Source organism: Idiotropiscis lumnitzeri, chromosome 21 (assembly GCF_059441095.1).
Source record: "Idiotropiscis lumnitzeri isolate Australia: NSW breed Sydney's pygmy pipehorse chromosome 21, RoL_Ilum_1.0, whole genome shotgun sequence".
In the NCBI taxonomy this organism is placed as follows: Eukaryota; Metazoa; Chordata; class Actinopteri; order Syngnathiformes; family Syngnathidae; genus Idiotropiscis; species Idiotropiscis lumnitzeri.
Window position 1 is genome coordinate 1301034 of NC_142411.1, and position 24156 is coordinate 1325189.

The window sequence follows — 24156 nt, forward strand, 5'->3', positions numbered from 1 at the left end:
GACAAATGTTAGGACGTGGCGGACGAACTCTTTCAAACATTTTGAGTTTGATCAGGTTACAGGTTGTTCGCTCGCGGACTGAAAGCTTTCTTGCAGATTTCGTCCTGTCAAATATTATTAGTGCGGCGTGTGGCTGAGGGCAAGCAAACGAGGCAGATGTTTTGCATCTGCAGTCAAATTAATTAAGCAGTAGAGTAGGAGGACGACGTTGATCGCATTATTACCGGAGAGACCGCTATGACAAGTTCTCTGCCTCTGAGGGGCTTCAAGCAACAAGAGCCGAAGTGACCGAGTTCAGCAGCGGCCAGATTAAAAAAGAAAATTAATGGAGAGGTCTAGCTGTCTTTTTTTTTAAAGACTTTGGGAAGTTTACAATTGTGTGTGTGTGTCTTTTCGTCGTTGCTTTTTAATTGTGCATCAGTTCTATGCAGATTTTTGCTATTCGTAGGCCAAGTTTAAGTTGTGATATCAACATTCTCCACTAGATGGCAGATGGGAGTAGGCTTATTCATTTCTTGCAAACCCGCAGGACAAACTTGGCACTTGAATAATATTACATTTTTGAGGGAGTTGATTTTTGTAAAAAACTGCACAAATTGCAATCTTGCCCTTTAAGCAGCAGTTTCATTGAAGCTGCCCATTTGTGCCTTAGGCCAAGCAGATATGACTCACCTCCAGGAGGCGGGCAATGCCCGCCCGCTTATGTTGCGTCCTCCGAGACTCATCTCGTTCAACGAGACCTTGAACACGTTTTTCCCGATGACGCCAAATGTATCTATGTCCCATCTTGGAAGTGTTGGCCAGTCGTAATATATTCAAGATATACGAATATCTGTTTTGCATTAGCGAGCGCTGCCCCTGCAAATGCGGCGCTCCAGTAATGAGAGCCACATTTGCGCTGCGGGGAGGGACAATGTTGACCGCTCCGAGTACGGCCGTACTGGAAGTCGTCCTGTGCCGCCGCGTCGAAGTGTTGCATTATATTGCCACTAGATTGCAGTTACCCGAATATGAAAAATCTTCGACGAACACACTCCAAAAATGTTTGCTTGCAACCTTTCACTGACGACCTTCCCAAGTTGACTGACGTACGCCAGCGACCCCATTTTGAGCAATAACAATCATTTTTTCCACCGCCTTGAAAACAGAACCGATCTTTCGAGCCTCGCCTCGCCAATAAACAAGATGAGCACACACGCCAAGTCCAAGTTGTAGTAAGAAAGATGTTTTAGGACATGTACCAGGCAGCGACCCAAAAAAAAAAATTGCAAGCTCAGATCAAATATCGTCAGATTAGCCATGAAATCAGTAATTCGCTGAGGAGCTGTAATGATGGAAGCAGATGGAGCGCTTACGCAAACAACACAGCATTCGTCCTAACGTGGAACAGGTGGAGCACTTTTCAGCATCCCGTGAAACACGCCGCATCAAGTATTCATGTATACGCGCGCGTTCCCGTCAGCTGCGGCAAGTGTTACCTTGAAACGATACGTTTTGGAGCCATTCGATAAGATGCAGTTCGAGATAACGCCACAACGGCGTCCGTTTAAGTCATGGACGCGCTGACGTGACCCAGATGTGCTCTTTGGCTTAAAATCATCTGAAATCAAGCCATCAATAATGATGACAAGTGATTCTATTATTTGTGGTATTACACGGCACAGCAGGATGCTTGTCAATCAAAGACGTGTATGCGTTGCGACTTGGGCACTTGCGGGAGACGTTGAAACCAAAGAAACGCTGAACTCATCATCCGTGCACATTTGCAACAGAGACAGACCATCGGAACTTTTTTTAAATAACAGTTTTACCCGCTCACATACCTTAAAAACTTAAATTAAATTAAAATAATGCCCCCCCCCCTCCATTCCGTGGGGTTTACTTTTAGATCACATATAAAAGAAAATATTCCTCAGTCTACTGATCCCTCGATGTGCTTCATGTCGACGTAAAACGCAGGATTTGAGTTGTATAATCCGGCTGAGCTCAAAGACTTCCTTCCCGTTTCTTCCTCTTTCAAACAAACTGGCATGCTACCATCTAATGGCCAACAGTGGAATTACACCCAAAACAAATAAGAGGCAGTCCAAAATAGTTTACTATTCTGTCGTATTTGCGTTCTTTCTCTCATTGTCACGAACGAAAAACTCAAACAATGAACGACACGGACCATTAAATGTATTAGTTTGCTGGCTGCAACAAGTTTTGCTCTGACTAACCAATCAGAGAGCAGAAAATTGTCAATGTCATCGAGAGCAAGTGTGAGGATTCATTAGAAAGATAAAAAAAATAAAAAATCACTTTATAATAATCTCAAATAATAAGGTTGAAGTTCGCTACGGATTCTGAAGGCTCTGGGCAGAGGAAATTGACATGAAGAGAATCGGCTTAGAACCGAACAAATATTGGAACGGAGGTTGCAAATGTAGGTCCGTGTTTGTCATGGCGCTAAAGTAGCCGGATAATATTATCGGAGCAGATCGCAGCAAACATCTGCGAGGTGAAAGACTTGAAAGAGTCGCTCCAGTGTGGCAGACGTGAGCGGTCGCCGTCTTTGATGCTTTTGTGCTTTTTTTTTTTTTTTTAAATAGGGCTGGGGGGTGCTCGGAGTGACAAGCGGGTGTTTGCGAGGCACAAAGAGAACCAAGTCAGCCGAGAGAAGTTCTTTGGCTTCACTTTGCTGCGTTTAATCCCTCTCGGCCGCCAGAAAGGTCCCTTGTGTTTGCGATGGTTTGCGCTGACCGCCACAAAGACAAAAACAGCCCACGTTTGTTCTTTAAACAAGCGGCGAGCAGCGGGGAGGACGCCGTGTGTCCGGCGTGACTCTCGGGCGGCGAGAAGAAAAAAAAAACTAAAGTGTGATCAGGTCTAATTTTTCTGTGGTTGACGTCATCCTCGAAGCTCCCTGAAACGAGCCTCCAGCGCCCCGGCGAGATTGTGAAGATTTCCTTTTATGATCCTTCCTGTGATGATACAAGATGTTGGGGATTTATAAATCACCACCGTGGTCTTGCGGCTCGGCCAACGTTTTTCTCCTTGGACCGGACGGTTTGCGCGCCCTTTTTGCTTTGTTGGGAATTGATCTACGTGGGCCAGATGTCTCTTCTTTTTTTTTTCTTTTTCAACTTGAAAACAAAATTCTTTTTCCCACTGAATGAATCCAATGATGACATGATCAGACGTCGCCAAAAGATTAACGATGATCTCGTGGCGTGCGCTACGCACATACCGACAATTTAATCAAAGTCGGCGAAGGTCCGAAAGTCGGATGTCACGTTCCGATTATCTTCGGCGATGATCCCGTGATGTGAGGTTGCGCAAGAAATTGCTTGGAATAACGAATTCATCTCTTTTCCAGTAACGGACCAACGCCTTTCCTCTTCCTCTTCCTGTGTGTGGCCGCCGGTGAACATTTGGGCCTTTAGCGAGAGAGAACAGTGAATGGGACGTGGAAGGACTTGAGCTAGGCTTCTTTTCAGCGCGCTCACTTTTGTTGCATCTCGTCTCTCTCTCTCTTTTTTTTTTTGGTCTAAGTCTCTTCATTAAGCAGGCGGGCTGCAAAGCTCTTGACTCGATCGCCACGCCAACGACAAGCGCCTCACACGCTGCGCTCGGGGGCCACGTCGACTAAACGCGTCACTTTTGATTGACAGCTTGACGCGGCCCGAGTCATCTTGTGGCTCTCGAGTGTTCTCAAGTCATGCTTGTTGGTCGTTTGCTGTCCGCCCCACCTGATAATCACCACCGCCCCCTGCTGGGAACTCGCTGTCGCTAACCCAATAGTGGAGATTGATAAGTTCATAAATGATCGCCATTGTTTTCGCCACAATAATGGTACAGTCGGGGAAATTGTGGTTTGTGACACAAATGAGTTTGCCAACCCTGCTTCTTTAATTCCGGTTTGGACGTCAACTCTCGAATGAGTCTCATGCTTTTTTGTATGTCGGGAATGAAGAAGGACGTGAGTGGAAGCAAATGTGACAACTGCCGCATCATTTAAGCATTAAGTTGAAGTCGAGGGTCCTCTAAATGCCGCTGCAGGCGCCATAGCAACATCCACACAAGGAGGAAGTGAAGTGCACGCTGGGAAACGACGGCGGCAAGCGCCGCGCAAATCAACGCGGCGCTCCGCAGCTTCGGCTGAAGCCGAGCTGAAACTTCGACGGGAGGCAGCGAGCGGTTTCGTCGACATCAGCTTTCGTGTTTTCTTGTTGATCTATTGGTTCCGAGACGACGCGGAGGGGAGGTGACCCTTTGAAAGGTCACGCAAACACAACTCGAGTGGTGGAAGATGCCGCCTGCAGGTGGTCGATCAGGCTGAAGTTATTCCTTTAATCTTGATTCCGAACTACCTGAGATGACAACAGCAGTTGCAAGGCTGTGCGCTATCTTTGTTTTTTTTTGTTTTTTTTAAATAACTGCACTGTGATCGTGGTTCCGCCCCTCCCCGGTACCGAATCCACCGGCCGCAGCTGCCACTACGCTCGGCGTTTATCGTAAATTGGCTTTCTCAGCCGTCCACAACTCCAAACACTAAATTCCCTCGCAAACTATTCCACACGTGTTTATGTGGACATGTCCTAAGCGGCCCCGAGAAACCTCGTGATGGGGAGGGGGGGGTCGGTTAGTCTGAAGAAGCGTTTCAAAACATTGGAAGAGGCCCTCTTTGGCTCTATGGGAGCCATTGTATCACTGGCAATGCAACCTGCATGAAAATTGGATTGGGAGGCCTTCCCGACGCAGGCAATGTGTTCATACGGGAGCGAGCGAGCGAGGCGGGGGGGTGTGGGGGGGCTTGGATGAGAGAGCGAGGCGAGCCGGGCCAGTGAGGGAAATAAGGATAAGAGCCTCTTCAAAGCAACGCATCTACTGAAGAAGCCAGCGTCCTGATTAGTGTGGGAAGACGAGCGAGGGATGGGGGGGGGGGCTGTTTCTACTTGGCTGAATAAGGATTCCTGTCACCTTGGCGGAGAAGAGACGATGACACATGAGCGCGAGGCCTTGATCTGGGCCCAACCTGTTTCCACTTGTCCGCTTCTTTTTTTCTCCTTCTCCAAGCAGCGGGCGCCTTCCACCGCCGTCATCCTCTTCAAAAAGGCTAATTGTGTTCAGTTGACCTCTTTGGACGCAACGGACCTCACGAGTTAATCACGCAGCAAAGCCTCTTAGTGACAGCCCAGCCCTTAATTGCATACCATCAATCTGGTCGGCAGAAAATCTTGGCGTCGCATTCCATCCGCATGGGAATGAGCGGACGTCTGCTTTGGGACCGGGCCACCTTCGGACTCTTCCTCCCCAAAATGGCGCGCTCCATCCGCGACAAATTTTCGGGGTCCGCATTCGAGCGCGGCCGCGTGACGTTCACGAAGGTTGCTGGTTCAGCTTGCGAGGGGTCACCTCAGGTCACGGAAGACTTTGGAACGCAATCATCTCACCTGCTCACGTTTAAAGAACTCTCAAAGAGTTTTTTGTCAGCGACTGAGATTTTGTTTGGCCGAGACTCGAAAAAGACTGATTGCAAACAACTTTTGGCGAGGCCCCCCGCCCCCGCATCTTGTCGGTCAAACAAAGTGAGCGCCGTGACAAAAAACGGCCGAACGCGGCCGGCCGGCCGCCGGCTTGATTTCTTTTTTTTTTTTTTTTTTTTTTTTTTTTTTTGGGTGTCATGTGCTGGCGCCACGCTGAGCGCTGAGAAGTGAGGTGAAAACACGAAGCTTTTCCACAAAGCAATAACTTCCCACCATGACATCGAAGCAACATCGCTTGCGTTGTTCCTCGCCTCTCGCTGTGAGAATGTCAGACGAGCTCTTTTCATGTGAGGGGGAATCCGATCTGATTTACTTTGGCCGCGGCGCCCGTTTGTACGGGGCCATGTTTCATTTGAATATCAAAGGCGGGCGAGGAGGTGGCCAGACACTTTTTGCTGCCATATTTTGGAACGCGACGGCTTGCAAGCGACGTGACGATGCGAGACAATGGCGCTTCTGTGGCGGCGGCACGACGCTAATCTTTTCAGGCCTCTCCTCAACGCAAATGAAACAAGCACATTTGCATCTCAGTGCGCGCCTCGCCACCCTTGAAATGCCATTTGAGGAACCGCTCCTAATTTTTTGCCCATTAACGGCGGTGGCCGACGTGTCCCTTTTGGTTTCGCGTTGCCGTTTGGCACATCGAGTCACAATGACAGAGTCAAGACATCTGTTGGCGAGACGAAACAATGGAGCAGGAAGTGACTAATTTATTTACTTATTTGTGTGTGTGTGTGTGTGTGTGTTCGGGACCAAGATGAACTTGTTAGAAACAAATGATCGGTGTTTTTTTGTGAACTCGAAACACAGATGTTCAACCAAACCGTACCATCACAAATGTCCGCCGACGTAAAGCGATCGTTTTATTCCGCGCGCATGATCAACCGTGAAATAACGTCGACTCAGCGGCCGTGCTTTTTGTTTTCCTGTTTAATCGCTCGCACGAATGCATGCTCATGCTCCTCCGTTGCTTGGAAGACGCCTCATCCATCATGTCAGCAACAATTTAGTCGAGCGCAAGCGCTGAGTGAAAATGGGAAGGTTTCTTGGTTTGGCTTTCATGTTCGATGACAACATTGGAAACGGACGTGCAAACGTTAGAATGCTCCAACGGGCCAGTTGGCAACTTTTGGAAAGTACCGCGACGTGAAAAAAAATCCTCTCCGTTGCAAATGTCATCGTCGCATCTGCGAATGAAGACGCGCGATAACATTATCTCACCCTCATGCTTACGTTGAGACTTCAAGACAGGAGACCTTTGTTCCGCTCCATTGTTGTCGAGAGCCTCGTCTCGTTCTCAAAGAGGCCTTCAATGTCCCGCCATGCTATTTTTTTTTTTTTTACATTTCAGGCATTAAGTCGAGGGTAATCAAAGGTGAAAAAGAAAATAAAGAAAGCGATTGTGTCCTCGCAGCTAAAATGCCTGCTGGCTCAACGCAAGCAGATTCGGCAAAGCGATAGCGGCAAATAAAAACGAGTTTAAAAGCGCGCTGTTGTCAAGAGCATAAAAAAAAAAGTCTTTGTCTCCCCCGAGTCTCTTTTTAATACGGAACCAGCATCTTTTCGTTTGCAAAACAGAGCCTCATCTTGTTTCACAACCTCTGTTGACCATATTGTTCATTTCCCCTCCGCAGCTTGAGCGAAGCAGCCTGACCTCATCTCTGTTTTTAGATTCCATGCAACACACACACACAAAAAGGACGCCGTAAATTTTTACGTTTATTCCCCTTGCGCATAATATTAAAATAGTCATTGAAGACATATGCTTGCACTTGGTCTTACCTTGTTAATATTTACGCTTAAACATCTATGACAAGCACTTTTCCTCACATTACGCTTTGTATTGTTTTCCCCTGTGTTTAATTTTCAGACAGCGTTGCGCTTCAAAGCTGTGATCATAGATTATCTCGATTTACATCCTGACCCATCTCGCACATCCGTCCGGGGGACATTTTTCTGATAAAGGTCCCTATAGGTATCAATAAATTTGGAGATTGAAAAGGAATTTCCGCTTGGCGGTGGAAACTGACGCTTGAAAGCCAGGAAATGATAAATTCAAGAAACTCAAGTGGATTGTATTTGCAAATTTGAAGGCTAATTGAAGTCAGGTCAAGTCCGTTTTTATTTATACTGCGTAGTCCCAATTCACAACAAAAGTTACCGCACAGTTACCTCGTTAGCGATGTATATTTCAAACATGTACTCCATAGACAAAGAAATACTTGGAAAATAAAACTAGCCGAGTGAAACGAAATGCTTCTTTTGGTTAATTATTGTGAAGGATGTTACCAAACAATGCAGAATGAATTGCTTCTAGACCCGTTTTAGAAATTGGCAGATAACAAAGTAGAATTTTTTTGGTGTAATTTGACAAATCTCATACTACATAATAGCCAAATATTTTGCACTGAAGCTATTTAAAAGCCCGATGTTTTGCATTCCTACGTCACCTGGTGGCTGCAATTTCACATGTTGACCGCTCGTGTCGCTGTTTTTAATGTCGCCAGCGGAAGCGAGCAAGGTCAGAAATCCAACATGGCGACCCGCGGTCTGCTGCAGTTCGTCTGGAGCTCATTTACGGCTTTTAACTGCGGCATAAGCGGAAAGGTATTTGCGCTGCAAAGGATACAAGTGCCACAAATGTCGCATTGGGTTAGTCAAAGGAGAGGAATCCGGCAAGGTGATGCGTTTTTTTTTTAAAACAAGAACGTTTGTGTGCTAGTTCGCTAGCAATAACGCGAAATTCAACAAGATGCTTCCTTGTTCTTTTTAAATGAGCTGATATTACGGCGCTGCAATCTGAAATATTTCCTCTATTTCTTTGTGCAGTTGTGGAAACGCATGAGGGTAAAACCGTAAAGGTAAGTACAAACATCCTGCTAATGTCTGTAATAAATCTACTGTTCATATTCGTTGTGTTTTGCTGTTTCTTTATATGCTAATGGAAGTTTGTGTCACAGAATACTTTCTCAATTTCTTAAAACAAAACATGTAGATGACGCGTTGCGGTCAAAAATGCTACTGTTGATGCTGAAAATGTCAGCAAATGAAGGAAAATGTGCCAAATTAATTTTTAAAAATGTCTGTCAGATTGAAGGACGCATATTGGACACTGCAGTCGCACCTGAACCTCCAAACCCCACCGCCAAGTGTCCCATCTATAGATGGAACCTGCAGCACAAATACAACTACACTGTAAATATCATCTATTTCCTGTGATTGGTTAAAACTGAGTAACCTCTTTAAAATAGTGTTTTGGGTTTTTTCCTCTCCTACCTTGATAGGATGTGTTGCTGCTTCGTCAGTTCATCAGGTCAGATGGAACAATGCTGCCCAGAAGAATCACCGGCCTTTGTCTTGAAGAGCATCGCAAGGTTGCCGTGTGTGTGCAGATGGCTCACAGGGCAGGTGTGTACTGATGCCCCCCCTCACTCCCATGTTTTATTTATGTAGCCTAGAAAGGTTTTTCTGGTGACACTTCACATGGCTCACGACCTAGTCCGTAGATTTTTAGTTTATTCCATCTAAATGTTAACATTCCTCATAGGGTGAGAAATCTGAGACGAGAGAGACCGATGTAAATGCAAGAGATCCCGATGTAGGATGTTTCAAAATGATGGCACGCTCTGTGACACAAGAAGGCGTGCTCAGCTACAGCCGTACATAATTTTTCCATTTGATTGTTTTTTTTTTTTTTATTGATGGCCGTGACTGTGATTACAGCCTGACAATTACGACTGCGCCAGCGTAGATTAGCAATAGCCTTCAACCCTGTTGGAGCGCCTGTAGAGAATCAACAGTTTTTTTGTTTTGGTTCCTAGGTTTGCTTCCCGACCACAGACCCAGACTTCCAGAGGGCCACGTCCCGAAGCCCAAACCACAACTCAACAGGTGATGCAAACACGTTTCGTTTCTTACCGTATGCAACAGAGCATTGTTTTCAACTTTTGTCCCCCCCCCCCCCCCCCCCCCCCCCTCCTGTGCAGATACCTGACCCGCTGGTCAGTCAATTCTGTCCAGCCCATCTACAAACGCGGGCTGAAGTGGTGCAAGAAACGCATGTCTGTCGGACACCATCTGCTCAATTACAACGTGCGGTACAGCCACAAGCCTCTTTACATGAAGCACTGAAGCGTGGCTGCTGGAACTCAACATTTAAATCACGGTGAGGAATCTGACATAACTATTTGATCCAGCTCGTCATGCAATTTGTAAGAAACAATTTAACCCACAAATACTCATCTTCTACACGAGGCCCTCGCTTTACGCCGGAGCTCTGGTGGCGGGACAGTCACGCACTGAAGACTCTCGTGTGTAATCACCATTTTTTTCGCATATTTTCCGAAATGTACTACAATTTTAGAAGGATCCAAACAGAATTTAAAAAAAGTTTCCCCGTCCCTGCTCAAAGACGTAGTTCATGTTTCCATTTCTGTCCGCTGTTTCTGGCAAACGTCCACAAAAACTGTTAATATTGCGTACTTTATTTATCGATGGGTCATCTCATCGACTTTGTTGGTTTTCAAAAAGCCCTCAGAGTGCTCGAATAAAGACCAAAAGACTGTCGGTAAAAAATACTAAATAAAATCTGCTTTGTTGACCTCATTTTCTATTGATTTTTTTTTTCTAAATAATCATTCAGCTTGAATGAAACAATAAGACAAATACATTTCGCCATATGATCCATCACATCTCTTTTAAAGCATGAAGGGCAAGTCCAAATTCTTGGTCCCGTAGCCGATGTAGATGAATCCGTGCAGCGGCGTCATGGGCACGTGGTAGAAGGTCAGGCCCAACCACAGCAGGCTGCGAATCACGCACACTTTGTTGGCGCTCTCAAACTGAAGACTCCACGATCCTACACACGCAAACGTCACGACGACGAGGAACGAATGCAGCTTGTCACATCAGAGGAAAAGTGAAACACAAACAAAATATTCAAACACTGCAATGTTCAACTCTACACAGGACTTCCACTTGATGTCAAATTTTCCTTTCACCTTTTGGAATGTCCTCACTCAGCGGATCCAGAAAGTCCAAAGCGGGGTTCAAATCTGCCATCTCCAGCAGGGACTTCTTCTTCAGGTTCTTGGGCTGAGCGAAGTGAAGAAAATTTTCAAGTTTGCCCGCCTGAGTGTTAGAGAGACCTGAGGGACAGACATTGCTCGCGGTCATTGGTTGGCAGAGCAGCGTTGCGTTGCGACACAAAAGCGATTTGACGCCACTCTCACCGCCAAAGCTGCGATTAATTTGAACGACGCCGTGCGTGCTGTTGATGAAGGCGCCCCGCGGCACCACGGAAGCTTCCTCGTTGATGTGGTGAACCGTCACCGCCAGCCTGGTCTCCTCGGTCACTTTGGTCTGAACACAAAAGTAAACTCAAGTGGATACCAACTGGATTTATTCAGTGTGCAACCAGCCTTTGTTCTGAAGCTATTCCGTTGTTGATTTACCAACTGTTGTCGCTCATTTTTTGTTGCGCTGCAACTGGTAGACAGAAAGTTGTACTGCAAAATGCCTTGATGAATTTGGGAATTTTCAATGTGTTCAAGCCCTGAAGTAGCAAAGCAGCCCCAAACCATCATCGACTACACCATACTTCAGTGTGTTGTGGATTTGTTGTGTTCTTTTTCATTTTACCATGGTTTGTTGAATAAAGTTTTTACGTCTTTATGCAAGTTATTGTGTGAAGCATGTTCAGTTCCAGGAAGGACTTTTTATAAATTTTATTTTTTACAAACAAGGATGGGCAGTTTTAACCAACGCCTCCAATCTCGTCACACAGTGGTCACGTGTTTTAAATTGAGCATTATTCTAACATAACACATGTCTGCTAAATTCTCATCTCTTGTTCACATTTCCAAAGAAACTTACCGTCGACTCCTCCGCTGAAGGATCAAGTCTTTCGACTTGTCTCGACTCGTAGACAAATGATGGGTCACCTTCGAAGCGGCCTTTTGCCGTTTTTGACACGTCCTCGATCATTGCGGTTGTGGTCGTGGGGATGAGGAACCAGTCGATACAGTTGAAGCTGGAAGCTCACAAAATAATGAATTGGACGAACGAAAAAGAAAAAAAAAAGAGCGCGTTACCTGTAGAAATGCTGCGTGTCCTTCAGCTCGTCATCCCTTCTCCCCTGAGCGATGAAATAGTGCTCTTTTAAACCGAGTATCTTGCCCCAAAACAACACTCGATTGAACTTGTAGTTTTTCTTCAAGATAATCAATGAAGTTTGTAGAGCTGCCCTTTGCTCCGTGTTCAAAATGCACCCGCTGCCGGCAACCAGCTCCAGCGAGTACGATAACGAATTAGCGTCCATTGTCAATGTTGTTGTTTTTGGGGCTTCACAATGGCAACCTGTGCCGTTATTAGCTCGCTAGCTAGCGCCAACAACCGGCAACGCTTCCGGGCAGAGGTCGTTAAAGTGTCAGAATATCCGTTCGTCACAAATTATTAGCTAATGTTTCGTCTTTGGCGTCGTTTTCGTCAGTTTTCTATGCATTAGTAATGTTTTTCACGTCACATTTCGACTTCCGGGTTTCCACGGCAACGCATCAACAAATTATTTCATTGGTGCGCGGGTAGCAGTTTACGTGACGTCAAACAAGCCCGAATATTTAACTTTATCGGCGTTGTTTAAGAGACACAAACTACGCTTTAAATATATTTAAATTAAAATGTGCAGAATACAAACTCCCTTGTTGCCGTAAAGCAATTCTGATTCTGATCTGATTCTAATAATCACGTGACTTAACGCAACTTTCTGGATGCCGACAGCAAGTTAATTTGATTGGTGCGCGAAGTATTTTTCGTCTACGTCATTTCCGAGCGCGCAAACGATATTTTAAACAACGTTGATTCAAATGTGAATGACACAAATTAAAGCCCAAGTTACAATCAACAACTCGGAAGTCACGAACTCTTCAAGTCGACGTGAACTGGTTTGTATTTATTACTTCTCATTTTTACATGTAATATCAGATCTAAAAAAAAAAAAAACATATTTGCTGATAGTACCAACACGGTATTTTGTTATGCTGCTTTGTTGCTAAGCTAACGGTTAGTAGCATTTCAAAGCGACAGGTGTCTCACCTTTGTCTAATCAGATGACAAAATGTCATCCTCCCTCTCAAGGAGGCTAAAGCTAAATATTAGCATATTCTATACAAACATATAAATAAACATTACCTGCTGCATTTTTGTTTTCCTCACTTAGGGTTTTGACTATGTTCTTCTCAAGTCTACAAAATGACAAAATGTTAGCTTACATGATGGTATGTTGCAAGCTCACAGACATGGAATACTTAGCCGAAACAAACAAACAAAAAACAACAATGTAAAATATGTGATACAGCTCCATCATTTTAACCCCTTTTCTTTAATTAAAGGTTCTATTTTGGAGAGAAAATGACAAGAATTAACTTCAGCTCTCAACAGTACATGGTAAGTGACCAACACCATTGTAGTTTAATTCATAAAGTTTAATGTTATGAGGGGGCTAATTTACATAGTTTAAAACTGTATTGCATTTGAGGAAACCTGTAATGGATTATTGATATTCCATTCATTTAAAAAAAAAGTTACAAGTGTGATAAATTCAGTTCCCTCAAGAATAGCATTTTGAATATGACCCTTTTTCTAAATTGAAACGATCCATTCCTTCCCATGCTTGCCTCTTCGCAAGCTTCGGCTTCGATTGTCCAAACAAAAGGGCCTCAGTTTGGAGTCACATGCTCCATTAGCGGTGGTGGCTTCAGCTGCCTGCCAAGCTAATGTCGTCGACTCTTGGAGGGGGCTGGGGGGGTAAAAAAAAAAAAAAGAACGCGAGTGGGGTGACTTCTTTGGAAAAGTGGGGAGCATGCAAGGACGGGCCACAACGACACACTCTGAGCTCACGTTTGCGAATGAGAACCTTTCGTGACCACTGGGACCAAACTTGAACAGAAATGTTAGCAACATCTGTACTTACAGACATTGCGTAATTTGGAAGGGTAAAATAATATTCTGTCATCCATGCAAGTCCTTTGATCCCTGCCCAAGATACTTGAACAGAATTTACCGTTTCATGAGAAAGTAACGTCAGCGATTAATTGCCAGGTTATTATTATTTTGGAAGGATTAATTGGTGGGGTTCTCTGATATAACAGGTCCATTCTGAAATTTGACCCAAAAGCCAATATCGCAAAACTTTTGTGCGTTGTGTATTTCTATTATTTCTGTGAACGTGCTTGCGAGAAAATAACTTTAAAAAAAAAAAAAGCAGATTATTTTTCAAAGCCATGTGTCCACTTAATACTTCACACACGACTTCAAGAAAACGTGGAAGCGGTCGCGCTCTGGGAAACCCGCCTCCCCCGACGGCCGGCGTTGCCACGACACTAATCTGGCCACACAAAAGGCGAGGGCGCGTCACTTAGCATGTTGCTGCCAAACGCTCTCGTTGGCTCGGGGGTCACGGCCATCGATCTCGGCGCTGACACGTGGGCGAAACCTGCGCACTATACTGTCTTTAATTCCTATTTGATGCACTTGATACGAATAAACAATGCGGCGCTCGGTGAACTGCAATGGCCTGGGAGTGCGGGATGAAGTGAATGCTGAAAGGGAGGCAAGCGGGCGACTAAATAATGGTGTCTGTGTGGCACAAAAGCGCAGACAACAACAATGGCGAGAATGCTTTGAGCGAGAACTGGACGGACGGGGTTGCACACCTACGCACAACTCAATTTAGAGTGTTTGTGTGTTTTCGTCTTGACAAGTTGAACTTCAGTTCTTCACCAATATAGTGGACCACCTCCAGCGCCAGCCAAATTTTGCAATTGAATTAGGCCAAGCTTTTCACACACTTATTAAGTCCAGCAGAGCCACGTGTGTGTCAAGCTGTGCACCGGTGACAAGTTTTGTGTGTTTAGGCAACTCTGTGCTACTGGAACGCTGCCCACACCTCATCCAAGTTAATTTTCATTTCGTTTTGACGTTTGTTTTTTTGAATTAGTTTTTAGAGCAGGATGGTGAGTTTCTGTTTTTATACACCACCACCACAAAAGTGAATGGAGACGTTTCACAAAATCAGGACATTTAACCTTTCGGAATGACGACCATATCATACCAAAGTTCCTCCATTTCCAGGGTCTTCATGAAAGTATTTGAATATTGTTTATGAGCCAAGTCGACCGCCTGATCTCAAGCCAATAGTTTTTCATTTACTGGAGACAAAAGTTGCCCCCCCCCCACACACAGCTGTAAATCTACAATTCTTTTTCTTCAGATCTTCACAGAGTGGTTTGGACTTTGCATTGTTCTGCGTACTCGCTTATCTGTCAAATATATATATTTTTTAGCAAACTGCAGCTGTTGTCAATTGTGATGACGGATGGGCAGTACATATGGCGTGGCATTAAGTTGAAACATTCTCGAACCTTCAGTAGCACATTCCGCGCAATGTATGAGAACACAGTATAGTGGAGTTCCATTCCTTCAATTTTTATGTCGGACATCGTCTTCTCACCAACGACTACATTAATGTGCCGCCAAAGTTAAATATTACATGAATATGATTAAAATATTACTTTCAAGCGGGAGTGGAGTTAAACAGCTCGTTATAAAACTTGTTCAGTATTTGACAAACGTAGTTGACTGTCACCATTTTACACTTACGAGGCAAAGCAAAAAAAAAAAAAAAGGCAATAACTCAAAAGGGAGTCACTCGTATCTCAGGGCAATTTTAATTCCGAGCTGTCGAAATATTTGTGGGCCGAACTGTACACGCATGATGCAATCTATGTTGTGAAATACGTGCCAAGTCGCCTTGGGAAAAAGCAAACCACCTACTAACCTACAAATGTTGCTTGTTAGGGCAGCATTCCACCGCCCAAGCATAACAAGCGCGGCCCAAAAGTCTTTACAGAGGCCACTGTCAGCCCGTTTGGGAAAAGTGTGATGAGCAAGAGAGAAAAATGGCAGCCGCACAAGAAAAGAGGGGCCAACAGTGGTGCGAGATCAGGTGAGGGGGCGGAGCTACGGCCACTATTGTCCAGTAAGGGGCCACATACCAAAATGAAAGCCCCAGGAAAGAATTGGAAAGCTGCGCTTTTGCAGGTCAACAGCGCCCTCTTGAGAGAAAAAACGCTCACTAATTGAAAAGTTTGTATTGTGCATGTGTGATACAAAGAAAAAGGTTTTTGTTTAACTCTTCAAATCAATTTCTTTTTGTCTTAAAGTACGAAAAGGGATTTTTTTAAATCTTTTTTTTTTGCCTGTAAAAAAATAGTTGTAAAACTGTCACACGTGAACATTGAATAATAAAAAAAAAAGAATCATGAAAATTCTGTAGTACAAAATGTTAGTTTTAGTTAATTCCATAAAAAATGTTTTAAATTGTGAAAGGGGTTTAATATTTTGCTAAATTGCTTAAAATTTTTGCGCGATAAAAAAAGTTACATAATTTTTAATGTAGCAAAGTTTTTTTGTATTTTCAAACCGTGAAAAGGAAATGGAGGTTTAAAAAAACAAAACAACAAATTAGTAACTCCAGCGTGTGCAGCAACATCAGGCCTGTGACATAGAAAGTGCAATATTCAAACAAAGTGCTTCCTTGGCAAAGGTCCATTTGAATCATAAAACGCTCACTTACATCTTTGGCTTTTGTTCTAATCCAACATTAGTTTCATCATTTGTCAAGACATACATTCCACTTTTGTGTCTTCTCAAGCAAAGCTTTTAAGGATATTTTATGGCAACTAATCACAGAGGCTGAGACGTGTGCTTTCTTGTAAACATTGCTCTCTAATGTCAAACAAATGGCATCGTTTCTGCTGCGTGAATCTTTGACACGATGTTGTCACGCTTCTGTGTCCGTTGATGGCTGGTTAATTCACAAAAGGAACGGCATGCCAGGCAATAAGTCAAACTAGGTGTCTTTTTTTGCGACGCTGCTCTCTTCAGGGCTGGAGCCGTGTGCCGGGCTGCCCTCTGTGGAACCGTACGACGACCGGGCCTCAGCCGCCTTCGGCGCCGTCGCTGACGATTTCGGATTCAGCACTCTCGGTAGGTAAACCTGCAAATATATTTCACCAAGACGTTGTGGGCATGAATTTGTAAAACGTTACAGAGGTTGTATTTGTTTTGGCATGTACCATGGTGTTTTCCTCCACTCCCTCAGGTGTGTCCTCATCTTCCTCCCTCACCTGTAGCGGAACACAAGAGATGTCAGCAGATGAATTAGAAATGTGTAAGTCTGCAAACACAACTTGCGACTCACCACGTAATTGTGTGGACTGAGGTACTTGAAATGGCCAAAACAGGTGTAGCTGAGACAGATGAGGATGGTGATGACGAGCACCACCAAGGTAAACAAAGAAGTGGATGCCCAGAAACCTGCAGTGTCAGAAAGGTTCCTCATATTTTGCCACTTGCGAGGGAAAAAAAATGGTTTGGAAGACGTGAATATTGCGAGTCACTCACCTGTTCGAAGAACAGAAAAGAAATAAAGCCATATTAGGCAGATGATGGGCGCGGCCAGAGCTTGATTGACGGCCTTCAGGTGGACTTGGCGGTCGAGACGCGTTGGCAGGTAGGCAAAGTACAAGTTGTGCTTGTCTACCAGGTGCTTCAGCGTCATGTACAGGAGACCTGTTGGGGGGGGGCGGCGCACGCAAAACTCCTCCGTGAGCTGAGAAGCTCAAGCACACGGAATATTCGATACGTGCAAATGTGTGCTGTCGTACTCACCGAAAGGCACGATAATGGGGCAAATGACGCTGTAGGCCATGATGACAGTAAACACGCACAAGATCCAGCCATACATGGCGCCATACTCAAACTCGTAGGCTTGGTGCTGGTCATGGAAAGCAAAGAAATTAAACGCAGATTAAATATGAGCTTGAATAGATCTTGTTTGGCTTTCTGAACAAGATAGCCAATTGATAAGAGGAGAAATTATCGATACGACACTTCCTGCTACCCAAAAAAAAAAAAATTATCCGTTGCTTCTTGTAAACATGAGTCTGGATGTGATGAGAACATTTGGATGGACTGAAATCATCAACCTGTTGACGCAAACCTGTTTGACGTATTTCCTTTCAGCGGCGGAGCGCGACAACACAAGGCGGATGGTGTAAAGAAGCAGACCGGGCAAGCGCATCAGATCCATGGCCGAGCCCACCAGGGCCGCCGCGATCACGTAGTTGACAAAGAAGGCACCTTGGTCAGGTAGGAACACACATCTAGATAAGAAAGATGAGAAAAGAAAAAGTGGCAAGATGTCAATTACGGCTCTTTAGATTTGAGACATTTGCGCAACCGTCAGAGGAACTTACTCAAACCGCAGCTTCCCATCCGTTAGAAATTTTTTGTCAAACAGCCAGCGGAAAAACAAGGCCAGACTGCAAAGAGAAAAACAAAACTACTTGTTCAGTTTTTAACCTGACAAACTAAACAAAATGTCGCGCTTACTTTGTGTGTGTGTTAAATGAGAACATTGTGGACGATGACTGAAAAGGAACAAAATATTTGCTACAGCTGCACAAAATAATGACATATGAAAAAAAAAATGCTTCTGTACAATCATGCTTCATTTTTTTTGTTCGGCCCACGACAAAGGGCTTTGTTGTCATATTTATCCCTTGGCCCCCCAAAAAATACAAATTTCCTTTTTGATGATTTTTCTACTGCCTCGGTGACGCCGCCACCACCTCAAGATGTCTGAAAATTTAAAAATCAGATTTCGCTGAGTTCCTTTCAAATAGAAACTGCTCACGGGTACATTTGCCGATAAATGACAAATCAAAATAATTTACATATCCGTTTTCACTTTTTAGAAAAAGCTCAACATCAATAGTTTGTCTTCTTTTTAAGAAATGCACGGTGCAGACAAGTGCGGCGGCTTTTTTTGTGTAGCACATTGAAATGACCTGGTGAGTCCAAGCGAGGGAAGGATGAGCACCATGAAGAGCAGGAAGAAATAAAGCTTGTGCATCATGCTCAGCTGCTCGCTGGACCTGAAAGAGCACCAGAGAGAATTTTCAACTTGGCCCCGCCCTCCTGGCCCATCTGCATGAATGCGTCACACCTGCTCCAGTGGGCCTCCCCCAGCGTGGAGTAGTACACGATGGTGGGCAGCAGCGCCGAGAAGCACCACAGTAGAAACGTGGGGAAGAACTGACTGATGATCGGGCTCTGCGGGCCAGCGGCACAACGGTCAGATTTGCCGTCCAAAAGGACGGGCGAGTGTCAAGCGCGTACGTTCAGATAGTAGATGGGCATGGTGACGTTGAATTTGTCCATGGTGTTGATGATGATGGTGGGCGTTGTGAGGAAGGTGAGCAGGAAGAAAAGCAGGAAGTTGAGCATCATGTAGCGCATGAACCAGGAGAAGCCTTGCACGGACAGATGGTCCCTGCGACGGAAGAGGAAATTGAAAGGCGACATTCACAAATGAGACATTTTTTTTCTCTCTTGAAAAGTGAGAACATTTGGAGAGGAAAAAAAAAAAAGTCAATGACTAAAAGTCCCGTGCCATGCCGCAGCCTCACCAATAAAGGTTTTTGGGATGCGGTGCGAAGCTGACCCTCCACTTCCTCACTTTGATGCTGGCGCTCTTGCTCGAAGGCTGAGGCTGGCGGCCACAGCAGCAACTGCGGCCGCCGCATTCCAGCGCGTTGAAGTCTTTCAGAATGCTAATGAGTGCGAGAGGACGGACGTTAGTGACGGGAATGATGAACCTTTCAACAGTGGCAAGCGTCCCGTTATGCCAGAAACGAGTCGAGTGAATGACCTTTGGCCCCCGGCCCAAACGCATCACACCGGGTCTGTGACAGCGAACGCCGCTTAGCAGTGCCGACCGGGTTCTAATATGGATTCCCGGCTGGCACGCATTTGGTGTTTAGTTTTAAACGACTACTCACTACTTGGCCATGGCCTCCGTCTGAAGCGTGACAAAAGCGAGCCCCAGGGGGCGCTGTGGCACCAATTCCACCTGCTGCCTGACCTCCTCCAGCAGGTCTTTTTCTTTGGTGCTGTAGTATTCTATCGCCTCCACCTGAGGGAACGAGCACGCACAAATGAGTCCTGGCTCGGAGATTCAACTTTTGTCCCGCTGAAGCTTATTTCCGGGGCAAGACGAGATTCCAAAAGCAGTTGCTGCAGTTGATGTCGGGAACATGACATTTGGTCGACATTTCTTGGGCTCAGAAAAAAAGCTGCAGTTTGATGACATGCTGCAACCTCACCTTGTCACACTTGGCGCAGCAACAGAGGGAACCGCACAGTCTAGGATAAATCAGTTCCCGCTGGCCCGTCTTCTCCAGGACACGCTCGTAGTAGCGCAGGTTTTTTCCAGCTCGAACCCTAGTGTGAAAAACAGCTTGTCATGTCGCTCACACCCTGCATTGAATTGTTGTTTCTAATCCGTTAACGCGCCTGAACACATTTGTCAGGCAAGTCCGTGTGACGCTGTTGGTTGTTTTCAGACTTTTGAATGAAGAAACGTTGGCAACGTTCTTACCGTTCCTTATCAAGGTGCATGAGCTTGGCCACATCGTAGGCAATGTTGACCGCACACACTTGGCAGGAGGGATACGCCTCGCTGTACATAAGAAGAGCAAACGATAAGGAACAGCGCCGCTCTCGCTTGCTTGCAAGTGTCACGCCGCTTACACGAAATGTGTCTTGACGTCATCTTCTGTTGCCGTTTTGGGGACAGAGGTGACAAACAAGGTGTTTCTGGCCTACAAACGGAGCAGGTTACCATCCAGCACAATTGCCTCGTCAAATTTCCGTTTGATTTTGTGCAAAAACTCACCGTATCCTGGCCCATGCCTTTCATTTGCGCTGTGTGGTGCCGCAGCAAAACAACCGTGAGGGCAAGATAGAGGACGGCAAACACCGTGTGAAGCCACAACCAGTCGTTTCTGAGGAGAGAGACCAACAAAAAAAAAAAAGTCTCAAACCGACATGTTGTGCTGGCGCTGAGCAAGCGAGTTCACTGTGCACGGTTTAGAACGATTGTAAACCAAGCCCCTCCCACCCCTCCCTCTGTAATGACCATTTTAAATATGATGAAAGTGAAAAGTGGAGCAGGATCTTTCTTGAACTTTGCACTTGTCCTCCAGACTGGCTCATATCTGTCACTTGTTATTGGTGGATGACACTTTGAAGAAGTCATTAAAACAACCACGACTGTTGCCGCCCAAGACTTCTTTTTTTTTTTTGTCGCTTTTATAGCAGTTTGTGCTCCTTCTGTGTCGCTCGCTGTCTCTTACCCTTTTTGAAGATTCCCAATAGTTGTCCTCCCAAAGCTCTCTGGATTGTTGCCTGAAAGATAATCAGGATGGAAAAACTGTACTAAGAGAGACTTATTGATTTTTTTTTTCCTCATTCAGTTGTAATCTGTTAAACTTTTGCAAAATGCAATTACATGAGAAGCCAACATCCGAGTGGGCAAAAAAAGGAGAAGCAGCCGCAACGGGACTTTTTCTGCCACTTTCACGTCGCAGGTGAATTGTAAACACAGTCAAGTTTAAAGGAAGTGAATCTGATTGAGCCGTTTTTAAGCGACGCACTAAAAGTGAATCGGATTGAAATTGAAGGCAGCAAAGCTCACCCAGCAGGTCACCCGTCAGGTTGACGGGCAGTATGATTGACAGGGAGGTGACCGTAATGACAAGCAGGAGGATGACCAGATGACGTTGGAAGGACAGGTAGTGAACGGCGTCCGGGCCACATCTGGCTTTTATTTTTTCATCGCTAAAAAAAAACCCAGACATTATTTAAAAGCGAAGGGGACTTGAGCGCAAAGCGGACGGTGACGAATCCCACTCACTCCATTCTGAGAATGAAAGGCAGCCAAGAACAGAAGCCCTTGAGAACGAGACGTAAAAGAGTTGTTCAGATTGTGACAAACGAATTTGGACTGTCGCCATGAATAATTTCATTCCACAAACCATTTCATACTCGAGGTCGTCCGCATTGGACACGCAAGACGACGTGTGTCTGTACTGAGGGCGTCCCGACCCGCCCACCCTAAAACACAGAACGCAAGTCAACTTCGACATGAGAATCTGCTGCAACAATGAAGAACAAGAGTGAACAAAAGTCTGATCCAGAATGTCGGCTTCTTGTCCACAAATACCAAATCGGCTTCGGGCCCAAATCGGAACTTGCCTCATTAGCCAATCCTGAACAACATTCGTATCTCTGAATCCAAATTCAAAATTAGTGTCTAGTCCAAAACCAACCCTTCGTTGTCCGCAACCAGTGCCAGACGTCCGTAGTCCCAGAACTTTCTCCTTATAATCGAGAACAGGATCAGCAACACCTGTAGGACCAAAAGATAACAGTCCCTCCATCTTCCAGAACTTTGACGTTAATCGTTGACAAACGTACCAAAAAGAAGCTAAAGTTGAGAAGGAGCACGATGGGCACGCCCCCAAACTGGACTCCATTCAGGACGGTGCTCTGCGTGCTATTGAAGCAGGTTTTGTCGTTAGGGCCGCTCGATCCAACGGTGCCGTTTGAGCCCACCAGGGACCACTCCTCCCACCACCACGACGACGACATCACCGCAGGGGAACTGGCACTTTTTGTCTGCACGCAACGACATTGACCGAAAACGGCATAAAAGTTAACAACGCTTGCGAGGTCGAAAGGTCTGTAGTAACACGCTGCATTTACTTTGCGACTTCTAATTGAGTAACTTTGGATAAATTGTCCTGGTCAGACTACTTTTAATGCAGCATAAGCTTTACTTGAGTACTTTTGTTGAAAAGAAATGCTCCGATTACTCTGTTACATTGTCATTGTGCCACTTTTATTTGTGACGTCCATTATTTTTAAGTACTGTACATTTGGTACCTGCAGCAGCAATAGATGAGATTGTATTGCAGCCCAAAGTTTTCCTTCCCAATTCTGACCACGGGGGCTTCACGCGTGTCTGACATGTCAAATTAAGAGCAATAAACGCCTCAACTGACCGTCACGTCGCGAGTCGCGAGTCACGCGTTCTGCATTTGGCGGCTCCTCGCGCGAACATCGTTTGGACATCGAGTCATACGCAAGAATCCAAACCACCGTCGGAGCCGCCATTTTCGCGAGATGGAGACACTTTTTTTCTTTTCAGTGGAAAAAAACGAAATAAAGTAAAGTTACAAAACACCAACCAATTAGTTGTGGGAGCTGGGGGGGGGAAGCGGAAGTGAAGTTAGATCATCGCGAAACTTTTCCTACCTCACTGGCAAGTCAACCCGGTCAGCATCCGCCATGGACAAAGTGGTTTACAGCGGCTTCGAACAGTGTTTGTCTTGCTTATGTGGCCGACACAAGTGCAACCCGCCTCGCCGTTGTGTTGTTTGCTGCCGCCGCGGAGGCGCAAAGTCGACTTGAAGCCGTCAACACTTCCACTGTGCGCAGCGCTTGTTTGCGTGCACACGTCATACGTCATACGTCACACGCCAGCCGTCTCGTTGTGCGCATGCGCGGACGTCGACAGCTGTCAGCGCAAATGTCACGTCATGTGATTTCGGAAAGCAGACTGTAAACTGTTATCGTTTTAGTTCATCGTATAATTTTCATATAATATAATGGTTAATATTTAAACGTATGCGCGTTGGATTTTCAATAAAATAATAAGCACGTTAAGACTTATTTTGTTGCTAAATAGGGTGTAACCATGTGTACAAATTAAAATTGATTTATTTACAACCCCCCAAAAGGCTTCCAAATTCTGGGAAAAAAATCACCATGTGCAAAAAAATGTCAAACATTTTTAAAAATATATATGGTGAATGCCTCACTGCAACATTGTCAATTTGGCATCAGGCTTGCGCCAAAAGTAGAAAACTGCGCTTTGTCTTGACAACCAAAATCAGTACATGGCTGAATTTGCAAATAGCGAATACGCAAAAAACACTGCAGCCTGCTTTTGAGATTCCTCGCTCGAAAAATGCAAACGGTCAAGTGTGACGAATTGATGTCCAACATGAAGCTCTGTGAACACAATTTACAGTAAACATTTTCACAGACGCAAGCGTGACATGATGGCGTCTATTTTAAGAACACAATCCATCTCATGTGACCGCTGACATTCCGTAACATCGGGCCTCGCGCAAAGAAAACCGCAAAAAGCCAAACTAAAATGTTTGTGACTTCGCTATCAGTCATTTGAGCAAGGATTACACGGCATGCGACACGGCGAGCAGAATGCGGCTGGTTCCACGTCGAAGCCAATTGGGAGACGTGTAGTGATTTGTGTGGGACGAAGCATCGCTAAGCAATGTCACGGCGCAGATCAGATGGGCAAATTAATGAAGCCAATGCAATTAGTCATTCAATTTACTGTAACATTGTGCGGTTGTGCGGTGCTTTCCCCTCCGGATTCCCATTATGCGATGTTTAGAGGCTTCCACCCGGACTGTTCATTTCTGCCTGCTGTGTGTTTGTGTCTTTCTTGTCCCGTGTCAATGTGTACTCACACAGATGCGGCGGCGTGTGCGTGTGCACGCGCGCGCGCACGAGAGTGTTCATGCCTCACTGTGGGACACGTTGATTAGCGGGCGGCGCGGCTCAGCTCCCAGCTGTCCTCCCGACCGGCCGCTGATTGAAACCAATCAGGCTTGCGATGGCCCCATTGCGG

The 24156-nt window shown here is 45.4% G+C and overlaps 3 protein-coding genes across 7 annotated transcripts; 1 reads left to right on the forward strand and 2 right to left on the reverse strand.

The window, feature by feature from the left end:
- Positions 1-7991: 7991 nt before the first annotated feature.
- Positions 7992-11206, forward strand: mrps18a (mitochondrial ribosomal protein S18A). 4 transcript variants are annotated; one of them, XM_088286187.1, is made up of 7 exons: positions 7992-8208; positions 8358-8389; positions 8619-8723; positions 8813-8936; positions 9350-9419; positions 9515-9693; positions 10497-11206. In XM_088286187.1, the coding sequence occupies exons 1-6, from the start codon at positions 7998-8000 to the stop codon at positions 9657-9659; spliced, it is 687 nt and encodes a 228-aa protein (XP_088142313.1). In that variant the 5' UTR covers positions 7992-7997; the 3' UTR covers positions 9660-9693; positions 10497-11206. The 4 variants fall into 4 exon arrangements, with proteins under 4 accessions (XP_088142313.1, XP_088142315.1, XP_088142314.1 ...); XM_088286189.1 differs by having other exon boundaries at positions 10551-11206; XM_088286188.1 differs by lacking the exon at positions 10497-11206 and adding an exon at positions 9783-10133.
- Positions 10116-12065, reverse strand: rsph9 (radial spoke head component 9). Of its 2 annotated transcripts, none has more exons than XM_088286184.1 (5): positions 11621-12065; positions 11403-11559; positions 10760-10889; positions 10529-10675; positions 10116-10386 (listed from the first exon to the last, which is right to left on the reverse strand). In XM_088286184.1, exons 1-5 carry the CDS (start codon positions 11845-11847, stop codon positions 10226-10228), a joined length of 822 nt encoding a protein of 273 aa, XP_088142310.1. In that variant the 5' UTR covers positions 11848-12065; the 3' UTR covers positions 10116-10225. The 2 variants fall into 2 exon arrangements, with proteins under 2 accessions (XP_088142310.1, XP_088142311.1); XM_088286185.1 differs by having other exon boundaries at positions 10116-10426.
- A 3595-nt stretch (positions 12066-15660) lies between these two features.
- Positions 15661-22968, reverse strand: tmem63a (transmembrane protein 63A). The gene is made up of 23 exons (XM_088286183.1): positions 22752-22968; positions 21912-22112; positions 21764-21843; positions 21470-21548; positions 21349-21386; positions 21130-21272; positions 20789-20840; positions 20329-20437; positions 20184-20254; positions 20032-20112; positions 19757-19874; positions 19433-19566; positions 19061-19204; positions 18771-18924; positions 18598-18704; positions 18440-18526; positions 17846-17911; positions 17590-17752; positions 17259-17364; positions 16992-17159; positions 16789-16904; positions 16664-16714; positions 15661-16584 (listed from the first exon to the last, which is right to left on the reverse strand). Exons 2-23 carry the CDS (start codon positions 22083-22085, stop codon positions 16438-16440), a joined length of 2388 nt encoding a protein of 795 aa, XP_088142309.1. The 5' UTR covers positions 22086-22112; positions 22752-22968; the 3' UTR covers positions 15661-16437.
- Between the last annotated feature and the right edge of the window lie 1188 nt (positions 22969-24156).